The 27,751-nt window shown below is 40.7% G+C and overlaps 1 protein-coding gene across 12 annotated transcripts in view; it reads left to right on the top strand.

Moving 5' to 3' along the window:
* LRRFIP1 (LRR binding FLII interacting protein 1) overlaps nucleotides 1-27,751 on the top strand; it is a 111,964-nt gene that overhangs the window by 79,042 nt on the left and 5,171 nt on the right. For 6 of the 12 annotated variants that reach the window (XM_032693935.1, XM_032693934.1, XM_032693932.1 and 3 more), the window contains 9 exons: nucleotides 7,829-7,861; nucleotides 8,644-8,769; nucleotides 9,366-9,437; nucleotides 11,625-11,795; nucleotides 12,712-12,804; nucleotides 13,263-13,355; nucleotides 14,476-14,568; nucleotides 15,038-15,179; nucleotides 16,808-19,441. In XM_032693935.1, the coding sequence (XP_032549826.1) occupies nucleotides 7,829-7,861; nucleotides 8,644-8,769; nucleotides 9,366-9,437; nucleotides 11,625-11,795; nucleotides 12,712-12,804; nucleotides 13,263-13,355; nucleotides 14,476-14,568; nucleotides 15,038-15,179; nucleotides 16,808-18,918 (2,934 nt within the window). In that variant the 3' untranslated portion in view covers nucleotides 18,919-19,441. Of the gene's footprint in view, nucleotides 1-3,571; nucleotides 3,775-7,828; nucleotides 7,862-8,643; nucleotides 8,770-9,365; nucleotides 9,438-11,624; nucleotides 11,796-12,711; nucleotides 12,805-13,262; nucleotides 13,356-14,475; nucleotides 14,569-15,037; nucleotides 15,180-16,807; nucleotides 19,442-24,942; nucleotides 24,990-25,884; nucleotides 26,003-26,409; nucleotides 26,490-27,135; nucleotides 27,241-27,751 lie in introns of those variants that run through there. The other 6 variants (XM_032693940.1, XM_032693939.1, XM_032693936.1 and 3 more) reach the window with 4 other exon arrangements.

The following is a 27,751-nucleotide window of genomic DNA, read 5'->3' as shown; positions in this document are numbered from 1 at the left end:
CATGAGCTGTAGCACGGACACTTGGGGTGTTCCTCTTTGGGAAACACATGTAGGCTGCAGTAAGGAATTGCTTTGTGTTCAATGTCCCCATCGTGGGAACCTGCAGCAGAGCTGGAGAAGGACTTTGGACAAGGGCACGTACTGACAGGAGAAGGGGGATTGGCTTCTCACTGACAGAGGGCAGGGTTAGATGGGATGTTAGAAAGAAATTCCTCCCTGTGAGGGTGGTGAGGCCCTGTCACAGGTTGCCCAGAGAAGCTGTGGCTGCCCCATCCCTGGAAGTGTCCCAGGCCAGGTTGGACGGGGTTTGGAGCAACCTGGGATAGTGGAAGGTGCCCCTGCCCATGGCAGGGGGCTGGAATGAGCTGAGCTTTAAAGTCCCTTCCAACCCAAACCAGTCTGTGATTCTGTGCTGGTTCCCCCTTCAAATGTAGTCTGCATTTTGAATACTGATAGAAAAAAGCTATGTGCTCTGAAGTATTGGTGTTTCTTAAAGACGAGGGTAAAAATTAATTAAAAAAGAAAATTATTTTCACCAGATAATGTATGGCAGCCGGTGAGCTATAAATAAATCAGTATTTCAATTAGTCCCTGAACCTGAGTCCCTGAGCTATGAGTTCTTGCAGTATATAACTTACATTAGTAATACTTCTTAAATGGCTTTGCAAACTGAATTTCAATTATCCCCAAAGCAAAAGTTAATCAGAATAAACAGAGATTCCACTAAAATTCTTTAAGGGTAAGGAGCTGGGTACCCATATGCTGCTGTTGGTTTCCATTAGGTGTTTTTTGTATGCAAACCAAGTAATCCGTGCAAGTTGCTTATGGGAATCACAGGATGCAGTTTGCCCCTCCTGGGAGCTGCACAAGAGGTTTCCTATTTTAAAATTTTAATTCTCTACATACACTTTGGTCTGTTGGTATGCAAGTGGCTGGGGATGGTTTGCTGTGTCAGCACCAAGGTGCCAAGCTGAATCTGCTCTACAGGGAGACAATAGGCTCTTCTTAAACTACTTTTTTTTTTTTTTAATTAGTGGTTTACTACAGGGTGTGAAGAGCTTCCCTTATCTCCATGGCCTTGAAGAAGAGCTGAGAGTTAATGCCATAGTGAGTCTAGATGATCCTCAAAGTCTTTATTACTACACAGGGTCAATACAGTAGCACCTTGTGATAATAATTTTTCCCCCCTGTATTAAACAGACATTGCTTTACCTGAACTCACAGTGAGGAATCACTTACCTTTTACTAACAGAGGTTTCAAAGCATTTCAATAATGGTTTTGGTGATATACTTGATCTTGGCAGTAAAGATGCTGAGAGAGAGCCCTGTCTTCTCAGCAGGCTCAGCAGTGCTTGGCTTCCACTCCTGAAATGTCATCTGCTGGGAATTCCTGAAGGAAGAATAAAGATCTCCTTGGATGACAGTGATAACCTGAGAGGAAAAAAAGGGCTAGTTTTCTTTATATCATTAGTCAGCATTAGCACTTTTCATTTCAACATCGCTAAACCACAACAATGAGTTGTTTCTTGCCTTAATCATATGGTTTCTTGATTTTGCTTTATACATTTTCTGGGATTTACACACGTAAAGATTCAATTCCAAGTTTACTTTTTAAATGGCTGGTGGAGGAGAAGGAATAGGGGAATATCTGTTGGGTTGAAAAGCTGTTTCCAGCATGCTTGTGTCACTTGAGAGTGGGACAGTTTACAAAATCCATGTACTCTGATCATGCGTGCTTAACACATGATTTTCTTATCATTATGGACATTATTAAGCAGAAAACCAAAACTGAGCTGTTCCCAAGCCTACCAACTACCATGAGAAATTATACATGGGGAATGGAGAATGATTCCATTGACCTTTCAAAATTAAAGCATACAACAGCTAGTACTGCAGCCCTTAAATTTTTTTTCTCAGAATTTTGTTACCTCCTTCTGTCACTGTTCACTAAGATTTCAGCAGAACAGTAGTTTTCCTGCTGTGCAGAGCTTTGCCAGCTTGTGTTCTCTGTGTTACCATGTTGGTAATACAGGAAAAAGCAGGAAGGTACTTAAACATAACATGTGAATATTTGTGTTTGTAGTTATTTTTACAAATTCACTATATCTGCATGAAGTTCGCTGTGTGTTTATTTTTCTTTAACATTTTTCCTGTTACCCCAGGAGTAATCATCTGCTCTCCTTGCAGTCACTGCAGATATGCAAATGTGCTGTTTAATACTAAAGAATTATCCTTATAAAAAATACAGATCTCAAGACTACCAAGAGCAAACAGCAGGTCCTTTTGTACAGATTGGGGTAAATCTTGTGCCAGAGCTATCGGCATGTTTTGACTGAGATGGGCTTTTAGTATGAATTGTAGAAGTTTGGGGGTTTTAAAATTAAAAAGCTGAATAGACTCAGAATGCAGTAGTATTTATCTGACAGCTTTCTGAGCAAAGGCAGGCAAAATAATAGGAGAGGGCATGTTTTGCTGCCCTGAGAAGATGATGGTTTATCCTGGCTCCCTCCCTTCCTGTGGAGGCTGAGGCAGTGGGCACGAGCAGTTGGCATCAGATGGGCTGGTACCAACAGCAGTGTGAGCATGTGTAGAATCATGGAATATCCTGAGTTGGCAGGGACTCACAAGGATTATTGAGTCCCACTCCTGGCCCTGCACAGGACACCCCAACAGTCCCAACATGTCCTTGAAAGCATTGTCCAAATGCTTCTTGAGTTCTGGCAGCCCTGAGGCAGTGACCACTGCCCTGTGGAGCCTGTTCCAATGCCCAGTCACCCTCTGGGGGAAGAACTTCTTCCTGATATCCAGCCTAAGCCTCCCCTGACTCAGCTCCAGCCGTTTTCTCCAGTCCTGTCACTGGTCACAGAGAACAGAGATTGGAGCTGCTCCTTGTGAGGGAGCTGCAGACCATGGTGAGGTCTGACCTCAGCCTCATCTTCTCCAGGCTGATCAAGCCAAGTGCCCTCAGCTGCTCCTCATATGGCCCCTCCAGACCCTTCATCATCTTCATGTCCCTCCTTTGAATGCTCTCTAACAGCTTTAGATGTTTGTTACATTGCAGTGCCCAGAACTGCACACAGTATTCCAAGGGAGGCCGCCCCGGAGCAGAGCGAGACAATCCCCTCCCTCGGCCGGCTGGCAATGCTTTCTTTGCCTGATGCCCCTCAGGACACCGATGTCCCTCCTGGCTGCCAGGGCACTGCTGACTCATATTCAGCTCGCCATCAGTGAGGACCCCAGATCCCTTCCTGTGGCACTGCTTTCCAGCATCTCGTTCCCCGGTCTGTCCATACGTCCAGGTCATACACACAGTGCTCAGGTCACATTGATTGTGTGTTGTTGAGAACAGCTTTGTTCATTGGAAGAAGTTCATGTTCTCACCAGAAATAAAATGAAGACAGTGACAGACTTTATTTTGACGTAGGCACTTATCAGGTTTTGCCTTCCCTCCTCTACACCTGAAGGTCTATCCAAGCCTGGCCTCTGACAGTCTGGATGTGCTTTGGGCCCCTCCAGAGTGAGGATTTGCTGCAGTGCTGACTTGCATTTCAGAGGCTGATAAGTTTGTTTAAGCAATGACGTTTGGCATAGCACTCATTCCTGAGCGAGGATTCTTCTCACAAACCAGCTTCAGACCTGAAAAATTTCAGCAGTGGATTTCCCCTGCTGACTTTGAAAGGCTTGTTGCTAATTGCTAGTGTTAAGGTGGCTCTCCTTGGAAAAACACGCAGGGACTCTGTGTTACTGCCTGGCCCAGCCCAGCCGATCAGACTGGTAAGATGGGGATTTTAGGAGGGGTTATACTGCCTGCAGTACCTCTTTTGTCTTTTTTAATTCCAGGTTTTGTAGGTACCATCCCTGTGTTCAGCACTACCTATTGTAAAAATTTTTCTTCATTGTTGACCATGTTTCCATTTCAAACTGTGCTGTACTACTTTAAGAGAGCAGGAAATGACTTAATTTGATTTGTCACCATAAAAACCCCCTTGCTTTCCTGAGAAAGTTGATCTAAGTGCAGGGTCCTAGATGGGGCTGAGCAGTGACAGCCACATACTGAACACACTGAAGTTGTTCTGATACTCGAGCGTGGTATGTAGCACAACCAGTCAGCAAGTATTCCAGATTTCCCTTCTTCTCTAGCCTTGTTCAGGAGCCTGGAAGCTGGAAATTGTGCCTTAATCGTGTTCCTTTCATTGATTTTAAGAGCTCTTTATTTAAGAGTTGTTTTGTTGCATGCTCTCTGATAGTGCTGCAGGGACTCTAATTTTGGCCTGGACACTCACTGGTGGCAAAGAGCTTCAAGAGTTAACTCACTAACTGACTGCATAGTACAGAGAAATACTTTCTCAAACATTGTACTAAAATGTATTTATTATCTATGAAAAATAGGCACTATATCCATATATAGGCTCGTGGGATGATTTTGCTCCTGTTACACTTCCAGCTGCAGTAAGCCTCTGATACTGGTGACATTTTTGTAACGTGGCTCTGGATTTATTCTGAAACCCCTGTCAGAAGAGGCTGAACTCTGATCCCATTACACTTATTTTGCAGACAGCAACCTATTCCCTTTGCCAAAACAAAGATATGCGTGCTGGAGTTCCTCGGAAAATTACTTCCTTTTCCTGCTTTTTTACGCAATAAGGAACAAATTGCCCAAGTTGTTGGTGAAGAGGAAGATAATCTGTGATCAGAGACAGACCCCTACTCTTGTGCAAATGAAAAATGGTACAGTGTTCTGTAAAGTATCATTAGGTGAATCCCTCTTTAAATCTCCTTTTTAGCAAGTATTCTCTCAGTCCTTTATGTGTGGGAAAAGTCCCAGCGCCAGAATGGTTTTTTTTTGAATGGCTGTGCTTTGAAGGTGAAGAAGTTATTTTCAAAGTGTTTAATAATTGCAGTGTTCTTGATTGAATGCTAAAATAGAAGGTAAGTATTTTAGGCAAGAATTCTGAACAACTTCAGATAAAACCAAACATTTATTCCCTGACCTTTCTCTGATTTCTTGCTGAATCAACTGCCAAAGGGCTTGTGGGGGACTGGATGAAGGCTGGAAACCTGGAGTTCCCTCTGGTGGCTGACTGCTGTTGAAAAGCAAAATTATCTCTTTAAAGAAGTGATACTGTGAATACATTAATCTAAACAGGAGCAGAATGAAAGCTGTATAAAATATTAATCTTCTGTCTTTCTAGAAGACAGGTTTTGGTGTTTCACTGCCATGTAACCATAAAATTAAATGCTGCTTGTTTCAAACTAACCTTTTGCTTAGAGAAGTATTGTGTAGCAGAAGGCATCTTTATAATGTAAGGATTTTGTTTTGGAATATGGAACTGGCATTTCTCAAGACATTTTACATTTTTTAAGTGTTAATATTTAAATAAGTTAGTAGTAGTAATTACTGGCTCTGAAGGGAAAATGCTCTGAGTATGCCATTCATGGCACCAAATGGATGTGTGCAGGAGCATCAATAGGGAAAATGAAATCTCCTGGTTTGTTTTTTGAAACTACCTCAATTTTAGATGTTACTTAATAGCTTTAATTATAACAGATTATGCCCCATTAGAGTTATTATTTAAGATTGTTTTGCAATAAAGGTGTAGCAGGCTTCACAGGTGTGGTTATGAGTGCTCTGAGTACAAATATTCACTGTAGTCACTTCTCTCACCACGTTGTCTTCAACATTTTCCCCTTTGTAAATGGAAGCTTTTATTTGACTCGTGGTGCACCATTAAAACAATATCAATATTTGCTCCCTTCTTTATTTTACTAAAAACTGAGATTGCACATAATTTCAGAAAAGAGAGGCCATTCTGCCAATGGCTTAAGGAAAATAAATGTTTTGAGTTGTGCCCTGAACCTGTAAAGGCAGATTTTGCAAAGGCTGTACAAAAACTCCTGGAAGTAGATTTGTGTGTGTGTGCACGCTAATCTTTTGTCACATGCCAGTATTGACACTGCCACAACTCTCTTGATAAACAACCACATAGTGCTTGGCCAGGCTAAAAGGCTGTCAAATCCAGCACTTGGAGCTGTCTGTCATGAAAATAAAAGGCTGTTTGCACAATTCAGTCCATGTTGTTTATGGGGTCTGAACTGAAGTATCTGCCTTCATTAGTTACCTTCTCTTACTGCATCCAAATTCAGAGATTTGAGGGTTTTTTCTTAAGTATTTTGTGTATTCAGTGTCTTTGCGAAGTTTAGACCTAGAGCTTTAAGTCTGGCTTATTTTACTTCCAAGCCTCAGACTTAAACTTTTTAATGCTAATTCATGGGGCATTTATGCTACGAGATGTGTTGTCAGTGTAAGAAGCTGATTTGTAATAGGTACCTCTCAGTTCTCAGATTTTTTTTTTTAATAGGGTACCACGAATAATATAAAAAAATAATGAGTTGGATCGTCCCCATATTATTCTGCATAATTTAGATAACCCCCCTCCCCTGAACTGATTGGAAGGAGAGGTAGTTTTTGAGTGTGTTGTCCATGGAAATTACCGGTTAAACCACAACTGTCCCCTGCCTTCCCCTGAATAGGGTCTACCCTGATTATTTTTCCAGTAATTTCAAAAACATTATTGCCTTTGGCTCTTAGTCTCTTGTTCTCTTAGTTTCTAGGATTCCTTTGGGAAACCATCTTGACTCTGATGCTGAAATGTTCCCAGAAGAATTTGACAAGTTCAGGAGTTCTTGAGTTCTCTCTCCTAAGCTTTTCATTTCATTCAGTCCTTTTTACACTTAGTTCTTGGTAAAGTGTATATTTCATTTCAGTTCAGAACAGGAAAGAGTTGATAAGATGGTTCCCATCAAGGAAAAAATTCCCACTGGTGTTGTACGTGGGTCTTGTTCTTTAACTTTCTTTTAAACATTTAAGCTGTTTGTATCCATGGTAATTTTCTGTACTCCTAAATACTATTTTGTTTTGTTTCTTCTAGACTAGTTTTAGTGCAGGATCTCCTCTGAATTAGTAAATTGCAGTGCAGTACTGAAACCCTAAAGAGCTGTTTAGTTAGACTTTGAGCTGATCTCATGATATTTGACTTGAGGATCAGTTTTGTAGTCTTGGATCTCTGCTTGAAGTTGCAGTTGCTGTTTTTCTTGAGTGAGGAATATTCACCAGAGGTTTTTAAGGTGTAGATTTCAAGTCTTAACTTGATACCTTGTTTTTTGGGACCAGGGAGGATTAAGTGGCAGGCTTCAGAGGAGCCTTTTTTAGTTAAGGTCCATAAAAAATGCAACTTTCAAGAAGCTGCCTTGGTCTGGAAATCTGTTGATCTTCCAATTAAAAAAAAAAACAACTTCCCTTCTCTCTTTAAATAAATTACTATTTGGGGTTCATTTCAGGCATATTTTTAAATTGTTGCAAACTAAATAGGAGCAGCTGCATTTGTCAGGACAGCATTTGCATACAGCTGTTTATGTCCAGGGAAAGGCATCTGGAACTTTGAGTTCATTCCCAACTAGACCTTTGTACTCCTGCATTGCCAACTCATAGATCGTGTGTCATCTTCATGTTTGAAACCTTGTGATGTAGAGTATAGAAAAATGTATTCCTCTGCCTTATTTAATAGACCTAGTAGTTTTTTATCAATAAGCATATTTCACTTAATTACACACTGCCTAGAAATTGGAAGTGGATTGTCCAGCCTTGTGCCCTGAGGTACCAGCCAAGACACTGCTGTTCTGAGCGAGCTGGCTGCCTTTTGAGTGGGTAGAAATTGCTAATGAGAAGTCTTTTACAGCTTTAAGAATTCTCTTTCTGGTATAATACTGCCTTCTCTTATCCTTTATTTATTATATTAATGAATCCTTCTCAATCTTTGTTTCTTTACAGATTGAAGAAAGGCCAGAAAAAGACTTTGAGAAGGTAAGAAGGATCTGATGAATTATTCTGACAATAGTGCTTTCTTCATTCTTTTTGGTAGGTAGAACTTGCCATGAGCACAAAAATCTATAAAATCCATTATGGGGCAAAAATTTTAATTGCTGGAGCCTTCTACTACTACATTTTTGAAGCTGAACTTTTCAGCCTCTGCTCACTCAGATGTGAAGTAGCATAGCAGTTGGCTGAAATTGCTTTAGGCTAAGCCACATGAATATTTATTTATTAGATCTTAATTATGGTATTATGTAAAAATAAATAAATCATAGTAATAAAAGAGGAGGCTACTGCAGTAGTGAGCAATTGGCTTAATGCAGAACCCTCAATACAGGAGAACAGTTCTTGTGGCTACTGCTGTAGAGTAGATAAATACCCATGAAAGGAAAGGAGTTTGAGAAGTTGTCAAAATCATCCTAAAAAAATGTATTATTACAAGTTTTGAAAAATGTCTGGCAAGTTGATATTAGCTCCTAGAGAGTTTGTCTAATTAAAAATTATTAGTTAGAAGCTAAATCATGCAAACTCCTATTGCAGTAGTATTTAAATACATCTGATCTGCCTTTTCTCATTAGTGTCCCTTGTTAAATCTTGAGTTTGATTTTTTTTCCTTCTTAGAAAATTACATTTGAATCAAATCTGCATAATTTAAAAGTGCAACGGTTGGTGTAATACATGTAAAAAAAAAAAAAAAAGGGAAAAAACTACAAACTCACAATATATCTGGGACAAAAAGCATTCTAACCATGTTTACCTGGGTGTGATTGTAGGGAGCACGTACTGTCTCAAGTTTATCAGCAGCTACCTTGGCTTCTCTGGGTGGGACTTCTTCACGGAGAGGCAGTGGGGACACATCCATCTCAGCTGATACAGAGGCATCTATTAGAGAAATCAAGGTGAGAAATACTTAAAACCAGCACAAAGGTTTAAATATCCCTCAGACTCCCTTCCCAAGAAGAAACTGGCTTGTCTGCCCCTCCTGGCAGTTCTGGCAGTGAATTGGGTGCAGTGAATGAGAAGCGATCGGCTTCGTTAGAGGTGCCGCGGGGAGCTGGTGTGTGTTGCAGGAAACCGGTCGTGATCCTGAAATAGGGAATGGGCTCAATAAAGCCCACTGATAGGAGGGTGGAAATAATGCAAGAAGCAGTGGACTTACTGGAGAGAAGAGGAGGGAGGCTGTGGCAGAGGGTGGTCATCAGTGAAAGGAGCAGAGAAGGGCTGTGGGCTGGGGTTGGAGCCTTTGAACCTGTGTCTGTGTCTTGTCCATAATGCTGAAGATTTCATTTTTTCCAGTCAAGAAAAGCAGAATTATCATAAACTCCTAACCAATAAATCTGGTTGTTTGGCAAGACTTCAGCTTAGGATCAGCCCCCTTAACCTGTGTGGTAGAGATATATAAAGGAGAACTTTGAATACTTGCTTGTCCCAACCAGCTGTGCTTCTACCTGTTAGTTTCCGTGGCGTCATTCACCTTTCTCACCATTTCCCTCAGGATATCTATGAGTTAAAGGACCAGATTCAGGATGTAGAAGGCAAATACATGCAGGGACTGAAAGAATTGAAGGTACTGGTTTGCTGCAGACCAAGAGTGTGATCATTAACCCTGGCTAAGCATTCAGAGCCCCAGTGTGAGCCTTAGAGCTGACCTTGCATGCTGTTCTTCTGGAGAGGCTGGAAACTGTGTGGAAAGTGTTTAATTAACTGGAAAGGTATCTGTTCTGACCTGGATTGATTGTGGTGAGAAATGCTTCCAAATGTTAACTGAAAAGTCTGCTGATTGCCATTGCATGTTGTCTTTGCTGGTTTGAGGAGGTAATCATTTTACTACCAAATTAAAATTATTAGGGTTGGTTTTTTTTAATAGTCTCCTAATCCAAGAAACCTTCCAATATTGGAAGATTGACTAGAACTCATATCCTACAATACTATTAAAAGCAAGAGTTTAAAAGCTTGTATGTTTTTATTTTTTTAAGGTCATGTGAGGTGGTGACTGTCATTTTGGTTTCTTTTCTTTGGTTTGTTTTTTGGTTTCTTTTCTGTCATTTTGGTTTAGAAGACACCCTTAAATAATCCTTCTAACAAAACTCTATGTAATAGAGCTTGTTACGTGAAGAATGAATGCTGAAGCTCTTGCCACTTCCATGAAGCCATAAACAGATTTTGGTGCAACAACTAACTTTTATGTCTGTGTATAACCCACCTCATAAATGAGCAGCAATGTGAGCTGTGGTTTTGTTTTTGGAAAAGGCAGTCTTGCAGATAGATATCTAATGCAACATTTATCAGCATTAATTGCTGATTGCATCAGTGGCTCAGTGCTGTGACAGGTGAAGATGCTGCCATCTTAAGTGAGCTGACAATGAAAGAGGAGTGGTTTGGGCCCTTTTCTTGTAAAATCTTTTTTTCCCTGATCACTGAGTAGCTGGCATAAGCAAAATAATCACATGGCGTAAAAAATGTAGGTAGTTTTTCAATTCCTGTCCCTTAGACTGTCTTTTGGGGTGATTTGCACCTAAGCTGCACTGCTTGATGCTAAGAAACCAAAATGTAGCATGCCAAAGGTGTGGAACAGCAACTTCCTTAACTTCTTCCTTGCATATACTTCCTTTCCAGCTCATTTATGTGGTTTGGTCCTACCATAGTTTTCAAATCCTAGTGGCTTTCCTGTGCCTGGTATTTCTCATCTCAGGGTGGAAAGTGCACCTAAACATAGTTAAGTGTTTGGAACTGTACAAATTCATGTCCTGAGCGACAAATCATCTCATTTGTCAATAGAAATGTAAACTAAAATGATTCAGATTTTGCCACTATCATCCTCAGTTCCACTTACTGGCTGAAAAAGGAAGTATATGAAACTCACCTGTACTTCAGTTGAAATGATTAGTATTACACAAGTTCCAAGAGAAATTGTTTGATCTGTAAACTAAAATGTTGACATGTGTGTCCTCCTTGTTTTCACATTTACTCTGTTTTGTTTATGTAACTCTTTTATTTCAGTATTAAAATCAAATAGTGCAAAGTTTGTCTGCACAACATGGAAAATTATGCTAATCTTTATTTTGCTATCATTTGTTGTTATAAATATCTCAGTATCTTATATTCGGGTCAGGCTGTTAAGAGGAGGGGTTTTCAAAATACTGAGAACTATATCTTACAGAGTAAATTTGTAAAGAAGGGATGTGATATGGGAAACCTAATGGAAAATGATACATCAGGTCACAAAAGCTGCAGTTTTCTCTTTCACAGTTAATTCTAATGCCTGACTCAGTATATTTAGGAGTTCCCACACTGCAAGGATCCTTTAAATTAGTGTGAAGTGGCTGTTAAACTGCCTTAATTTAAGGCCTCAGATCTCCTGAAATGATCTTAAATCAAGGCCAGTTTACCTTTAAAAAAAAAAATCACAATTTGTCATCTTCAGCAGCTGCTTTGAGCTGCCAATGTGCAGGGGCAGGGGGAGGAGGGAGAAGGAAGAAAACTGGGAAGGCAGAAGCTGATGCAGCACAGAACAGGAAGGATTTTATCTGTCCTGAGGTAAGGCTCCTTGCTTGTAGTCACCAGTGTAGTGGGAACACAGGAGGTTATCCTCACCTTGGGACAGCTGGGAAGCCTCCAGTACATGAATAGTGCTGGTTTCCATAGGCAGACTTGGCATGCTTGTGTTTTGGTACTTTATTTTTCTCATTGGAGGTCTTGCTTGGTGAAGTGTCCTTTATTTCTGGCTCTGACTGGGGTTGGTTATTCTTTTCAGGACTCTCTAGCTGAAGTTGAAGAGAAATACAAAAAGGCTATGGTGTCAAATGCTCAACTAGACAATGAAAAAACCAATTTTATGTACCAAGTAGACACCCTGAAGGATGCACTCCTAGAGTTAGAAGAACAGCTGGCAGAATCCAGGAGGCAATATGAAGAAAAAAGTAAAGTATGTATATGTATATGTATGGCATGGTAAATAACAGGGGAATATTTGGAGGTGGGCAGGGACCTTTGTGAGGAGGCAACCAAATTACTATTCAAATTTTTGAATAAGTTACTGTTTTAATTACTGTTAAGGCAAGTGGAATAGCAGCATATTATGTACTTGTGTCCTACAAATGGGAATTTTCCCTAAGTTTCTGTCTTATAAAGCAATTTCTGAAAAAGGGAAGAAATGTTTTACATGGTAAAGGCCATATTGGTATTATCACATCTCTATTTTATATTTCATCTTTGAGTTCAGGGGGTTTGTCTGTAGGGACTTCTGGAGCATTGTTACACACAAAGGTGTCTCCAGACAGGCCATGGGAGAGTTGTGCAGTTCAAATAGTTAAGGCAACTCCGTGGTTAAGTGTTGAATTAAGTTTTACATGAATTCAGCATCTGACAGCTAGTGATTTGGTGTTAAATGATAAAACTGGGGCTTGGGTTAGTTTTTCAGAACTGGCTGTTTTTAGCTTATGGCACTACAGTGCACCTCAAAACATGGGTCCTGGAAGATACAGTGTGTTTTTTTCTTTTTATTTTAATAAGTCCGGTTAACTTTTAGTATGTGGCCATGTGGAAAGAATGGGTTAAATTCCCATCCTTTCAATCTGTAGGACTGGAGTGTAAAAGGTCTTCACTGCCAGCCTGCTGCTCAGCTTATGAAATGGGCTAAATGATGATTGTCACTTCTATATTTGATCTTGGAAAAAGGACAAATGAGATAAAAATTGTACTCTTGTGGGATTGTGATTAGAGGGATATTCAAAAATTACATTTCAGTAAGCATTTCCTTTGTGTTTGGGCTTGTTTCCCCCTTTTTTATGGGAAACTATTTTTGATTAATAATAATTTCATGCATATTTCATTATTTGTAGGAATTTGAGAGGGAGAAGCATGCTCATAGCATATTGCAGTTTCAGTTCATGGAAATCAAAGAGGCTTTGAAGCAAAGAGAAGAAATGCTTGCAGTAAGTAACTTTTTTTTTTTAATGGCTTCTTTGTTTGGTACATTCCCAGTAAGCACCAAGAGCAGAGAAGGTGAGGCATGGAGAATTTTATTGCCTACTCAAGTTTCTCACCTGAAGAAATATTAGTGTTTCAGGCCAAACAGGTTCGGAGGTGACTAATGGAAACAGTACTTTCCTAAACATTATCTCATTCTTCCCAAGTATTATATTTTGGACAGCTGTTTGTGGAGATGCAGAGGAAAATAACAGAACTGTATAACTTGTATTAAGTCATCTTGTGGATAATAAGATTGTCTTCAGGAGCACAGGTTCAGTTGAGATGTCAGAAGCTGTGCATGTAGATATTCTTTTTACTTTAGCACCTGACTTTTTTCTTTCTTTGGCATCACTGCAATCTTGACCTTCTTTGTTAACCTGTTACCTGCTTTCTGTCTTCTTGCTTTGCTCCTGTCCCTCAGGAAATCCAGCAGCTGCAACAGAAACAGCAGAGCTATGTCAGGGAAATTTCCGACCTTCAGGAGACAATAGAGTGGAAAGACAAAAAAATAGGGGTAGGACTTGTCAACTCCTGAAATGTCTTCAGAGTGTCATTCTCCACCTGATTCTGCTTCTGTAAAACCCCATGAATAAAACCTTCCTTAGTGCCTTTGCTTGGTGTGACTAGCAAATAGCAAGTTTTGTCTTTGGCCAGTGCCATAAAATCCAAGAAAAATCTAGCAGCTGGGCTGATTGCAGACCAAGGGTAGTTTATTTGCTGTGCTGCACCATTTGCATTTGCCATATTGAGAAAGGAAGTGCTATTTATAATGCAGTTCCATCAGCACTGAATTTTCGCTTATTCAGATTTAATCTGTGGACTGAGCAGAAACTGGAGTGGGATAAAGAGGTAATAGAGCTATTTATAGGCTATTGGGATGAAAGTCTCCCATGCTTCTTATCCCTTCCCACCACCCCTTGTCAAAGCCACATGGAAACCCGCTCTTAAAGAACAGCCTGGCTTTCTTTTCCAACTGAGCACTGTGAAAGACTTTCTGAATATAGGAGGAGGAAATCTGGCGGCTTGCCCGTGCTTGTGATGTCCAATAATTCGTATCAGCTTGAAACTGAAAATGGTCCAATTTTTTTATGGTTCTATTTGTACTTACATAGAAATATTGGGGGGGGGTCAGTGGCAAAATATGCACTTGCACATGGTGCATCACAGACTAAGGATGACATAGTGGCAGCTTTCAAATTAATTGAAACGTACTGCACCCAGGATGGTAACCCATGGAATAAAAAGACTCCTGAAATCCAGGGGACCTGCTTCCATGCCCTTCAGTTAACATATGTTCAGTGTGCATGTTGAAGTAATATAGGTATGGATTAACCTGTCTAGCAGATACGAATAACACTTGGATCCTCATTTGAAGGATCTCTAATGAAGGATTGGGCTCTGAATGTCTGGTTATTGAATAAGCTGTGCATTTCTTGGATTTGAAGTTTATCTCTCTGTATGTAAACTCAGTCCTGTAATCTGTAAACTTGACCTTTTTTCATCCATGCCCCTTCCATCAGTCTCTGAATATCTTAAATCTGCTCATTCTTGTTTGCACTTGCTTTTCATGGCCTTTACTTGTCTACCTTCCTTTCTTCACACCTCCTCGCCCTCTGTCTCTGTCGGGAACTCAGGCGCTAGAGAGGCAGAAAGATTTCTTTGATTCCATAAGGAGTGAGCGGGATGACCTTAGAGATGAAGTGCTTGTGCTGAAGGAGCAACTGAAGGTATGCAAGAGGAATAAAAGAAATTTGCAATCAACTGCTGACCTTTTTCTCCTGTACATTCCGGCAGAAAATTTAAATCTACCTCAGTAGCAATAACTTGATTGTCATGTTGCCTGTAAGTTGCCATTTCAGGAATTTTCTATATTAAGTCTTTCCCCCTACTATTGATTGTGACTTCTTAGTGTAGACGAGAGTAATAAGGACTTGCTTTTGTAGGAGATGCTGATCTGAGGAACATTTTATGCTGCAGATTTTTGTTTAAAAAAAAAAAAAAGAGCTGGGATCACATGCTTCCTGTCAGAATGGCTAAACTGAGAACTGCAATATCTGTTCTCTTTCCTGACTTCCAGCCATGTTTAATGGAATGATTGAAGCAATTGTTTATTCAGAGTATCACGGACAAGAACACTTAAGAATCCCTCTCTTTCTGAGCAGCAGACTCTAAAGCATTGCTTTCCCTTCTCTACAGAAACATGGAATAATCCCTGACTCTGATGTAGCCACCAATGGGGAGACATCAGACATTCTTGATAACGAAGGACACTTGGATTCTTCCAGAACTGTTCCAGGCACAACTCAGGCATTAAAGACAGGAGGGGAGGGGATGCTAGGTAAGTGCTCTATGTCCTTTCAGATCTTCCTGCCTGTCTGTCATTCATTCATCCATCTTTGCTTGAATTTGGGCATTTGTTAGTGGGACAATTAACACATCACGCAGCATGCTACTTGTTAAATCACTTCCTATGCATTTTTCTGCTTAATATTGATTATCACTCCCAGTATGTTGTGCAGTTTCCAGCAAGGGCAAACTTCATTTCCCTTCCAAGGCGGCAAAGGACGAGAGTACAAACAGTACATTACAGATAAGTAGCAGCCATTCACATTACTATTTAAACCCTGAACTTGAAAGCTGTCCCAGGATAATTCTGATAAGGAAACAAAAAGCATTTTAGTTTTCTATAAAGAACTTGTATGTTGGTTCGTTTATATCCCTGTGAACTGGAAGTGTCTGCTTGAACAACAGTGCTGGGCACTATTACACCATATTAGAGGATGAATTCTTTGTCCCTGGTAATCCTGTACTATTGAGCAGTTAATTTAATACTTCAACATTTTAACTTCTTACATTAACATTTAACTGAAAGAATATAATTGACATGGATAGCATTAGGAAGGAGAAATCTGGTTGGCAAAAATCTTCTTACACAGTTGTGATGAATGGCCACTCAGAGAACTATTGTACTAGTGTAAGGAAAGGAAGTAATATTTTTGGTTTGTTGGGTTTTTTTGTTCTAAATGAACATGCATAAATAGCATCAGGCAGCCAACTGTTCCAAGTGCAAGTTTTCTTGCTTTGAGCTTTTGGCTGCTTTTTCCTCACTCAGTTTCTGTATGGAAACAATATGGAACACCAAAACCCGAGGTAAGGGTGTATTTTTAAATGCAGTATGTTTTCTATATCTCCTAATTCTGTTTTTGTTTTTTTTTGGGGGGGAAATAGATACAACATAGACCCAAAAGCTAACTAACCACAAACACTATTGTTTTAATACCTGTTGCTTCTAAATATAAGTTGGAAGAAAAATTGTTACAACAACAAAAAAACCCCACACCTTTCCAAAAACCACAGAAGTCCCCATCCCTTTGGGTGGCTGTAAGGGGCACAGAGTACCTGAGCTCTGCTCTGTGTTGGGAGTGCTGAACAGCCAAACCATTTGCTTGCCAATCAGATTTTACATTCAGTGTCTGTCATGCACACTGATGACGATGCCCGTTTGTGGTATTAAAAGTAAAACATTACTGAATAATCCTTCATGACTTCATTGTAATGGCATCAGACCCCTGCATGCATAGAGGGGTGTCAGGACTGAAGTTGTAGAGAATATTGCTGAGGAAATACAACCTTTAAAGGTACATCTGCAAGTATTGCTGTTAAATTGCACTGCTTCAAACAGTTGTCCTCCTCAACGAAAGCTGTAATTCACACAGGCAAGAGCATAAATCTCCTTTCCAAAAACACAAGCCAGCACCAGAGACTTCTTGCTTTGAGAGGGCAGTGGTGAGTTTCACTGATCAAAACCTCCAGACCCTTACTAATTCAATTGCTGCTTTGCCTCACGTAATTGGCAAAAGCTGATCTCTTATTAACCTGTTCTTTGATTCATTCTCTCTTTCGGGTTTTAAATGGGGAGGTAAGTGCTGTGGTGTGGTCCCTTCAACTTTCTCAATGGTCTTTTAGGCAAAGCCAATGAAGTGGAGATGAAAAATGAGATTTTGGAGGATGTGGGGAAAAGAGAAATCATGCAGAATACTGAGCATGAGGAACACAAAGAGGAGTCTGAGGAGCAGGAAGTACAGACATTGCATGCTGCTGAAAATGCAAAGGCAGAAAAAATGGTTGAAGAACGTGACGCCCTGTCAACAGTGATGCTCCCAGATAGTAGGTTTGCAGAGCAAGCTCAAAGCCTTACAGAACCTGTGTCAGGGAGCACTTCTTCCAACAATGGTAGTGACACAGATGATCTGAGAAGGGTGACAGAGTCCACAGGCACACTGGCCCAGCAGCCTGATAGTACGGAGGCTGAAAACCGTGACTTGAGTGCAGGGACAGACGAGAACTCGGAGGTGGGCTCTCTGCAAGGCCATCAGATTTCTGAGACTTCTCAGGAAATGCTTTGTGACTTAGGTACAGAGCAGGAACTGGGAGAAGCTGCACCCAAGCAGGAAGAACAAGAGGATCTTAAAACTAGCCATGACCTAAGTGATAATGAAATGGGTCAGGAAGCCAACAGTACAAGTGAGAGCAGTGAGCTGGTTTTTAACCAGGCAGGGCTACCAGAGGGTGCAGTGGGAGGCTTGCTTAGGGAAGAGGGAAATGTGGAGAGTTCCACTCCAGAGGAACTCCAGCACTCAGAAGAAAGTGCTGAAAACAAGGTTACAGATGTCTTGGAGGGAAAACTTGTTGAAAGCAAAGACTGCACCGATGGAAGAACTGATGAAACAGGAGGGGATGGAGCTGAAGAAGAAAATGAGGTTGGGAACGCAGTTGAGGGTCAGCCAAGGGAAACTGAGTCTGTGGGTGTGGAGGGGATGGAGTCCTGTGAAAGGGGTGTCCCAGCAGAGTCACTTGAAAAGGAATGTGGAGGACATCAGGCATTCACCCAGCCAGTTTCATCAGGAGACAGTCCTTCAGCATCATCAGAGGAACAAAGTACACAAGATAAAACTGAACCTGAAAATGCTGCAGCTGAGAAGGACAGACAGGAGGAAGAATCTATGGAAGAGCTGAAGAAGTGTTCAGGTTCTGCAGACACAGGGGAGCAAGATATGCCATCTGTGGAGGCAGAGGGCTGTATTCCTGAGGTAGAAGGAAGTGTGCTGCAGCAGGCACAGCCAGGCACTGATGTTGTGAAAGAGGTGACGGCTCAGGAAACCAGTTTAGACCCAAGTCCTTCAGATGATAAAATTAAGGAGTCAGAATTGGAAACAGGGGATGAATCTGAGAAAGGAAAGGAAAGTGGTACAGAATGGGTAGAAGATTTAAAGCCAGAGGTAGAAGTTCAAACAGTTCAGTGTAGTGAAGAAACAGCAGGTAGTACAGAAGCAGAGAAAAATATTCCTTTAGAAGGTGAAGTGCAGAAGGTGGTCAAACAAGAGAAAGATGAATCTAAAGAGGAGTCAAGTGTAGGCGTTACTGTAACTACTGAAAACAAAGCTGATAAAGAAACACTGAAAGAAAATGAGCAAGAATTAGAGCTTACAGACCACCATGGTGGGGAACTTGCTTCTGAGGAACGTGTAAATAATTCCCTGGCACAGAAAGCTGAGCAGGATGAAGAAGTTAGTGAACAAGTTAAATTGGAGGATCAAGCAGAGGAAAGCCTGGAAGATGACGGCGATGCATTTGATTTTGATGAAGAGTCAAATCAAATACTAGAATCTGATGAAAAATGTGATGGAGAGAAAACTCAAACACAGAAAGAAGAGGGTGATGGAGCAAATGGTGCTGTTGGAAAAACTGCCCACACAGACAAAGCTGGAGAAGGAACAGACCAAATGGGAACCAAAGATGCCTTGCCCAAAGACGACAGCTTGCAGCATAAACAAGATGAGCCTGAAGAAACAGGGTGCTTGCAAGGAGAAGCATTGTGGAATGCTGATGAGAAGGCTGATGTGATGGAAGATGAAATCAAAGCATCAGATTCTAATTCAGTGGAAAAAATACAGGATGAAAATGTTTTGGAACAGGATTTGGAAAGTGCTGTCATTAACAGGGCTGAAAGCAAGGAGGATTTGCAGGGTAGTAGAAAAGGTAGAGGTAGATCCAGAGATGACTGTACAATATCCTAAGTTCAGGATCTCAAGCCTGCACAAGTTGCATGCCATGTGACCAGTCCCAGGACAGAAACATGCACTTTGCACAAGACACCAGACCCTAGGAATACTCTTACAGCTTTTTCTTTATAGGTAACTCATCATAATGCAATGTATGTACGTGGTAGTGATGCAAGTATTAAGTTATTCGCTGACCTACCTGGCCACAGGAAGTCATGAGTGGGTTTTGTTTTGCTGTGTCTCAGGTTAAAAGCTTCACAAATCGACCATGCAGACTATCATACCTCTAGTGTGGATAACTGCTACTGAGGAATTTCTGTAGGCATTTTTTTATTCTAGGCTAGATGACAGATGTCCTGAATGTACATATGTGCATGGGACCTTTATGAACTTATGCACATGCTTACTTCTGCTTAAATCTGCAGTAAGTACATTAACACTTCATGAAGGAACTCATCAGATCAACCACACTGATGTTGAAACTCCTTTCAGAATGATTAAAATCTATGAACTAATCTTATTTTTTTAATATGGAAAAGATATTTTCATTCCACTTTGTGTGTATTTCTAATATGGTCACATTCCAAAATATAGTAGGATCACTGTGAATCTGCTTAGTCCAAGCACTTTGGAAGAACAATATACAGTTTGAAGAAAGTGCAACATACAGGTTTTTAACAAGGTCTTAGTTTGCTGAAAGGAAAAAATATATACATGTTTACTTCATCTAGGCACTTTGCACCACGATAGGCCTTTCACACCATGTCTCACATGGTTTTTTTATTTTTTCCAGAGAAAGTGTCAATACACACTGTAATGTGTGCTTAGGTCTGCTCTTAAGTACTGTCTAGATACGAATGTATAAAATATCTATTTTTCCAAGAAGATTTTTGTTCAAAATTGCATTTGCTTACTGCATTATATTTTTTGTTTGCTATGATTCTGAAAGAATGTTTTTATCTCTGAAACAATCTTACCTCCTCTGTTCTGGAAAGAAGATAAGTTTGCATGTCTTAACTCTTTTTGGGTATCAGACCAAAGATGACTGTTGTTCTGTGTACTAGCCCCCGTGCTTTTTGGAAAAGCTGGATTGCTTTGAATTCCTGGCATAAATTAGACACTTGGACTCCATTGCTGTATTTTTTCTTGCATCTTTGCTAGTGCTTGGGAGGAAGAGCATGTTTTGCATACATGAATATTCATTTAAAGTTGTTTTAGGCAATGAGCATCACAAGAAAATGCAAATTGAGGGGGGGTGGGGGCTATGGAAGGCTGTGTTTGTACTGATGTTACAAAGCTGATAGAGTACAGACAGAATGCAAAATTTCAAAATGTATACCAAAATGTGCTGCTGTATATAATTTAAATAAACATATTTTATACTTTAAATTACCTGTCCAGAGCACTGTTTCTAAACCTGCATAAATAGTTATTTAAATCTGTATAATTTCAAACGCATTTTTCTGCAGCTTTGTTCAGTTTATTGCGTTGTGCTACGTAGCTGGAAGAGCGATCTTCCTAGGACGGGGCAGCCTCGGGGTTTGAGGACCTTGAATATATGATGGCACCCTTAACTGTAAACCTCTAACAGGTCTGTAACCCTGTAACTCCTTTCATATGGCTTCTCTCCACCTTACAGCAGATCCACCATGGTTTCTGTAAGTATCAGCAGTTGTTCTTAAAGGGTTTACACTAAATGCTAATCCAAAAAGTCATAGATCTTAAGAGCATTTCTTATTAACATGTAGCAGTGTTTATTTAAAGATTTGGCTCTGCTATACCCTCAACAGTAATATCTGGTTTAATGTTGAAAGTGCTTTTTAAATGTTAAATACATTTAAATACATCATTAAATGTGCTTCCCAGGCTTCACCTGTACATGTGGATGGATCTACCTGAGTTAAATTAGCCACATGCTAATTTCCTGGATTTTTTATCCAAGTTGATTTCTAATCGAAAGGCATCTGGGTGGTTGAGGGAATCACTGATGAGCTGATTTTTTAATGAGTTTTTTAACTTCATAAAACAAAGCCAGGTCACAGAAGGAGAAACAACTCCAGTCTTGCCTGTCCACATACCAGCTTTTATCGCACTCTCAGTGTAAACAGGGCAGGAGCAAGAACATGGACAGGCAGTGCAGAGTAGCTGATGTGCCAGAAATCCATCCTGGAACATTAGCTGCTTGTTACTTCTGTTGGCACCTGCTCCCTGACGTCTGGAATTGGGCAAGTACCGTGGAAGAGGTGGTCACGGTATTGTTTTACCTCTTAAGTTTTGCTTGAGTATTTGCACATCGAGGGAGAGCAGGAGGTCTCCCAGGTAAATTACCTTGATGGTAAAGGGAACTACTAGATGTTATATTCAAAACTTAATAATTTCAGCATTTTACGTCAGCCAGCATTGAGTGAAATGTGTGCCATTAGAGAGGGAGAGGAGACGGTGTCTCAGGAGGAATTACCTAGAAAATGCATCTCTTGTGAAGTTACGCAGTTGAAAACAGTTTTTGGCATTTCCCCTGCAACAGGTAACAGATAGAAGAAAACACCTGACTTGTCACTTTCTTTGGTGGTTTTGGCTTTCAAATATGAGTATGTGACCCAAGGATGAGACTTTTGTCTTTTAGAATAGCCCCAAATGCTTGCTGGGTTTTCTGTTCAACACCTGGTGCCACATGTAGCCTGTAGCCCCTGTAGCCCAGGTTTGTGCATAACTGCACATTCAGAGCTAGCCTGAAATGCTTTCAAAAGCAATAGCTGAAGAAAAGTACCTGATGAAAAAGGAAACAAAAATAGTGAAAAGATCTTTGTCAATATTTCCTTTACTACAGAAAAGAGCAGTCCTCCTGTTCCCTTCAAAATCAGTATTGCAAGCTGGTGTTTTCCAAATCCTGTGCTGTCCCCAACAGTATCCTTCTTCTGAGAAAGACAGGAAGGCATTTCTCAATATTTTGTGTTCTTTTCTCATGATCCAAATAAATGGACAGATCTGGAGAAAGGAGTATTGTCTAAGCTGCTAATGATCCCAGAGTCGTATTCCTGCAGGCTGTTCAGAACACCTGCTTGGGGCTGCTGCTGTGATTTCATGGAATGTCTTTCCATCCTCCAAGTAGAATTTATCCTTTCATTTGCATAATGATTAATTACTTTGTGGGCCACACATCATGTGAGTCATGCAGATAAAAACAGCTCCTTCCCATCCCATGGGAAGCTCCATCCCATCCCTCCAAATGGGAAGAGCCATGGAGGATCTGTGACTAATTTGAGGATGTTTGGTCAATGGTGCCACTGAAGCAGCACCCGAGTTAGCAGTGCCTCGAGTCACCTGCAGTGCCAAGGCAATGAGAACAGTCATTTCATTCAGAAACCATAGCAGAAGACACTGGTCACCATCACCCCCCTGTGTCCTGCTCCCTCACAGGCCCCATGCCTCCTTCAGTCCTCTCTTAAACTCCTGTGTGTGTGAAAGCCATGAACTGGTGCAGTGAATATCCTGGGATTCATGTTTTCCAAAGTGAAGTGAGGTGAATGTCACACTCTAATTATTCATTGTAGTATCTTTGTATGTGAAATAAGGATAATGACTGTTACAGATAAGAATTTCAATTAGCTGCTTCAGTGTCCTAATTCAGGAAATTGCTCTTTCCTGTTCACCTGCTCTCAAAGTCCTCAGATCCTTGATTTGTTGGAAAAATGTCTCCTAAATGCAAAATTAAGGTGACTGCAGAGATAGCAAAGATAAAGTAAGTTTTCTGTGTTAGTGTGGGGGTTTAAAAGATAAGTGAAATCTCAAAGACCTTCATCTCTATGGGTAGAAAACTTTCCTACATAAAAAGTAATTTTCCAAACTAGTTTTCTCCCTGGTCCTGTAAATCCTGCTGCCAGCATGTCCCAGAGGGGTGCACAGATGTCCATAATGAGGGAAGAGAGGACTGATGGTGAGATGGGATTTGAAGGTTCATCCCAAAGCGCTAACATCCATTTTGCAGGGAAAGGGCTTGGGGGAAGCTGATATGCTCCCTTCCTGGAAGCTGGAGGAGGTGTCCTTTCTTCAGGCAGGTGTGTTTCACCCCATGGCAGTGGCTGTGTTAATGAAAGTTACAACTAAATTATTTTCAGGATCAAGGTGGATTATTTGGCTCCTTTAGAGTCAGTAAGTTTGGGCTAATTTTGTAGTGGCCCAGAGGTTTCCTGCTGCCTCAGTCCTCATTCTCCTTCCAGTCCTTAGAACTCCACTTCTCAGTCTTTGCTGACCTGTGACTCCCAAAACTATCTCCTAGTATCTTCAACCTGTCTTTTACTGTTTGCTCTCCTTGTTTTCTTCATTATTTTTCTTTATCTTTTATCTTTTACAGAACTTCTGTAAGTTTCCTTTCCTTCCCATATAGATCTGTGAAAGTATTATTTTGAAGGGGTTTATATCACTCTTGATAGTTCATGAAAATGTGAAGTTTCTGTTGGTTTTGTTTATTTTGTTTTTCCATAGAAATGCTCAGGTGTAACAGTTGAGTAAAAAAAAAAAAAGATAGGACTTGAGAAGGATTAAAATGATGGCATAGAGTAGCTGCACTGGGATGTCACGTTAAGATCCGTATTGGGGTATTGCATCAGAAGCCAAGGTAAAGGTTTTATTCCATGCTCTGGTATGACTGCTGGTGTATGGGAATTTGTATAGCCAGGAGGGGAATGACATACCACATTATTGCTACCTAATGGACTGTATATGTCTGCTGCACAGAGGGACTTTCATTTGAAAACCAGTTTTCCCCATGATTTGATTAAATGCAGAGTCTTTATTCCCTTTAACTGGGCATGCTAACAAGAAAAAAGGGAGAACCACAAGAACCACAAGACTTTGGCCCGTTCAGGATTTAAGGACAAAGGAGGACTGGCATTTTTAAAGCTCTTCAAAAACATTTAAGTCACTCTGTCAACAGAATTTACCTGGTAAAAGCCCACCAGGCTCTTACCTGTAATTTGTCAATTGCTTTCCTTAAGTTTACAAAAAGACCTTTTTCTTGAGGGACCTTTGGATTTTAACCATTTAAGACCTTAGCTGTGGAGTTGAGCTCTGAACACCCTGGGTTCTGCCCAGGTGGCTGCCTGCTGGCAAGGGAGGCAGGCTAAATAAACCTGCAGTAAACACCCACGTCAGACCTGGGGACTAAGACTCGGCTGAGGTCAACAGAGCCTCTTCTAAGAAGTGCATTTGAGTGCTATGTTTCAGTGCACTTCTGCTTGAGGTGTACCTGAACAGAGGTTGTTAATTAATGAGATAATTTTCGTGATAAGAGAATGTGTGAGTACCTGATAAAATGCTTTCATGTTTTGCACCCCTTAACAGGGAAGGAAAAAACACGAGCAATTTGGTTGCTTAATTTGTAGTTCTTTTTTCCAGTTGTCTCAGTCTGTAGAGTGGTCTTCATTAATGAAAGCCACACATATCCATGTGCTGACCGTGTAGCACTTCCAAGTGCAAGTGTAGCACAACAGCTGGCCCAGATTGCCCATGGCCTCTTGATGTCTGACATGGAGAATTGACTGTGAAGAGAAAAGAAGGTTGTACCAGACTGCTGCATTCAAAACACAAATAATTTGATGGGCAAATGTTTTTCTGGTCATAATATTGAAGAAAAAATGTCATTGCCATGTAAAAGAAGGGAAGATTTAAAGGGCTGAGAACGTGCTTAGCTATGGTTATAGGTTTTTACAGTATTTTCATTGTGCTAAACTGTAAAGATTTGTGAGATTTTGTGTTGCAGTTGTGTTTGACCCTAGAGTTCTTGCATGCTAACCTAACGTAGAAGATTAGCCTCTTTGCATGCAGCTACTGCCGTGACAAGCATGTTCTGTGAGAATGACATAACCTCCCCTGGCTGCAGCCCCTTCCCAGCCCTGTCTGTGGCCTCATTTCCTGTGGTACGTGCATAACTCCCTCCACCAGTAGTTCCACTAACCTTAACGGTTCATCACATGTATCAGATGCGCTCCGGAACGTGCCGCGCGATCACATCAGCACTGAACCTTCGCTCTTATCTTTCAGACAGGCTGAAAAGGCTCATTGATGAACGAGAATCCCTCCTAGACCAGGTAATCATGGGGAAAGGGAAATGCTGTTTACAAAAACTTTAATAAGAATAACAGGGATTAAGAAAATAGCCCCCAGGCAAGGTGTAGGGCAGCAGCGCTGCTGCCTCGCAGAACACGTGCTGGGTTGCTCTTGCTGGGCACTTGCTGCCTCGCTGGTCACTTAATTCTTCCTCTGAAATGTTTCTCCTGCACATTAATTCAGGATACATGGGAAGAGCAGTGCCATGCTAACCTGTCACGTTCAGTGTCCTCAGTCACCTAAAACTCCTTCTCCAGGATTATTTCTGAAGAATAGTACTTCACATTGGCCAAGCCCAAGGGTAAAACAAGCATGGCTCAGCAAATTTTATTTCCAAGAGTCAGCCCTCCGGATTGCTGGGTCTGTGGGTAATGGGCCATTCGGAAAGAAACAGTGGAAGAATTGCTGTAGATGGGTAAATAGCAATTAAAGTGATTTTTGCTGGTTCTGTGATATTCCATAGAGGATATAAAGTTTATTCAGAAAACTTCAGCTGATCTGTTTCTCTGCAGGTCACTCTGTGCTTTCATTTACGCTCTAGATCCTTGACCTTGAGACTTGCACACACCCAGACACAGTTTTGGGAGTTTTTAAGAATGTTTTACATGAATGTGCCTGCAGAACATTTATGCCTTTTCTAGTAAAATAGCCTTCTTCCACTCATTGTGTTCGGTCCTGAATCTATACATAAGCACTGATGTGTAAAATAGGATGAGTCATTTGCCAAAAGAATTTCTAGGACATTATTTTGCAATAAAAGATTTTCTGGAATCTAGGTTTTAAAAATATACAATTTGTTTTATAATACTTGAATGATTTTGAGTACTGAGCCACAATTTTTCTCAGTAACTTTAATAACTATTTTGTGTTCTTCAGATTAAAAAATTAAAGGGACAACTGGAAGAAAAGCAAAAGAATGGCAAGATGGATAACACACAGTCAGAAGATGAAGTTCTGGAAAACGGGACAGATATGCACATGACTGATCTCCAAAGTGAGCTGCATTTTGATTTTAAGGGAATTTTGTGCCCTGCATGCGGGTGAGAAAATGTATAACCATATAACTGAGTAAAAGTGACCCCTCAGTTCTTAGGGAGCTTCAGCTCTGCACCTCTATAGAGGTGAGGGAATTAGGAGCCTTTGTTGGAGTAAGACTGCAGTTGGGAATCTGTATTATTGCTCCTCAGGAGAGCTGGGGTGAATTCAGGATAATTCCGCTTTCAGAGTGGTTGTAAGGGAATCAGGCAAGAATGGGAATAGTGCCTCTCTATAGCTGGGCACTTTTTGACAGAGAACTACTCTACTGCTGCAGATCCCTGATGCATGGAAATTTTATGACAGACTTGTTAGAAACTGCTAACACTTGTTCTGACATCTCTGATAAATCTGCAATTTTTTTAGGAGATGCCAACAGACAGATCAGTGATCTCAAATTTAAACTAGCAAAGTCTGAGCAAGAGATAACAGCATTGGAGCAGAATGTAAGTTTTTGGCTTCTTCTGTTTGTTTAGGCACGGTGAGAATGCAAAGAGAAAGTGTATTTTGTTATATGATAAATGAAATTATGATTACTGTGATTTTCTCTTCAAATAAGAAAGAGGAGTGTTGGAGCATTAGGGCTACTAGGACTGAAATGCTTTCATTTATGTTTGGGGAAGAGGGAATATATTATTCATCTGAAATGAAGGAAAAACATTCAAAGACAAAGGTATATTGAGAGCACTTGCTGAACTCTGCAGAATACTTCCTTGTGCCCAGCTATTGACAAGTCTTAAATGGCTCCTGGCATATGATGTATAAGTATGGATTTTATACACAGCTGTTCAATTTTGATTGTTTGCTCTTGTCCAGACTACATCAGTGATGCTCTTGCAAAGAGAATTTTAGTCAATGGACTGTATTTTTTGTTGCTGGAAGCATGTTTAAATATGGATATGTGTAAAAGGTCTGGAGTAGGTTACTGTTGCCATGCTTCCTTGGTATATTTTTTTTTCTGAAAATGTGCCTTATTTTATTAATGAGGAGTGAGCATCTCTCTGGTTATTCCTTGAGTACTAGTGGGAGAGTAAACCTTCAGAGTAACTTCTTGGTACAGCTTTTAATTCAGAAACTTTGCCTTCACCTTAGGTAATACGACTGGAAGGTCAGGTAGCCCGATACAAAACTGCTGCTGAAAATGCTGAAAGAGTAGAAGATGAACTGAAAGCAGAGAAACGCAAACTACAGAGAGAGGTAACTCCAACTGCAGGCTGTCACAGGCCAGCAGTCAGCCCGCTCTGTGTGGGGGGAGACCTGCCCCCGTGGTGTGTTTTAGAGGAGGAACCGCCCTTATTGGCACAGCAAAGAATAAACATCTAATTTTTTAATTGATTTAGTTATTAATTCTAAATGTATAACCAAACTTTCGGTGCTCAGACTGGAGTAACAGTCTCAACTGTGAACTCCCACTGCTGTTTCATCATTCCTTCCTAAACTGGCTTGCTGTGCCTTGATTTGTACCAGAGCTGGTTCTCTGGAGCAGACTCAAGTTCCATTTGTGCAACATGAACCTGGAAGCAGCCTCCAAATGCTCAGGTTCGCAGCTGTGAATGCTCCTGTGGTTCCACATTCGTCAAGCTGAAAAGTTCCTATTTCTACTTTGCTGTCCTTGTCCTCGACTGTACCTGAAGGCTCATTACTTTGGGATGTATAAATTCTGGGTTTGTAAACACACATCACTGGTCTCTTAGAACATGTGGTTCAG

Source organism: Chiroxiphia lanceolata, chromosome 7 (assembly GCF_009829145.1).
Source record: "Chiroxiphia lanceolata isolate bChiLan1 chromosome 7, bChiLan1.pri, whole genome shotgun sequence".
Lineage (NCBI taxonomy): Eukaryota > Metazoa > Chordata > Aves > Passeriformes > Pipridae > Chiroxiphia > Chiroxiphia lanceolata.
The sequence above is the reverse complement of the archived record's forward strand: the minus strand, read 5'-3'. Positions and strand labels throughout refer to the sequence as shown.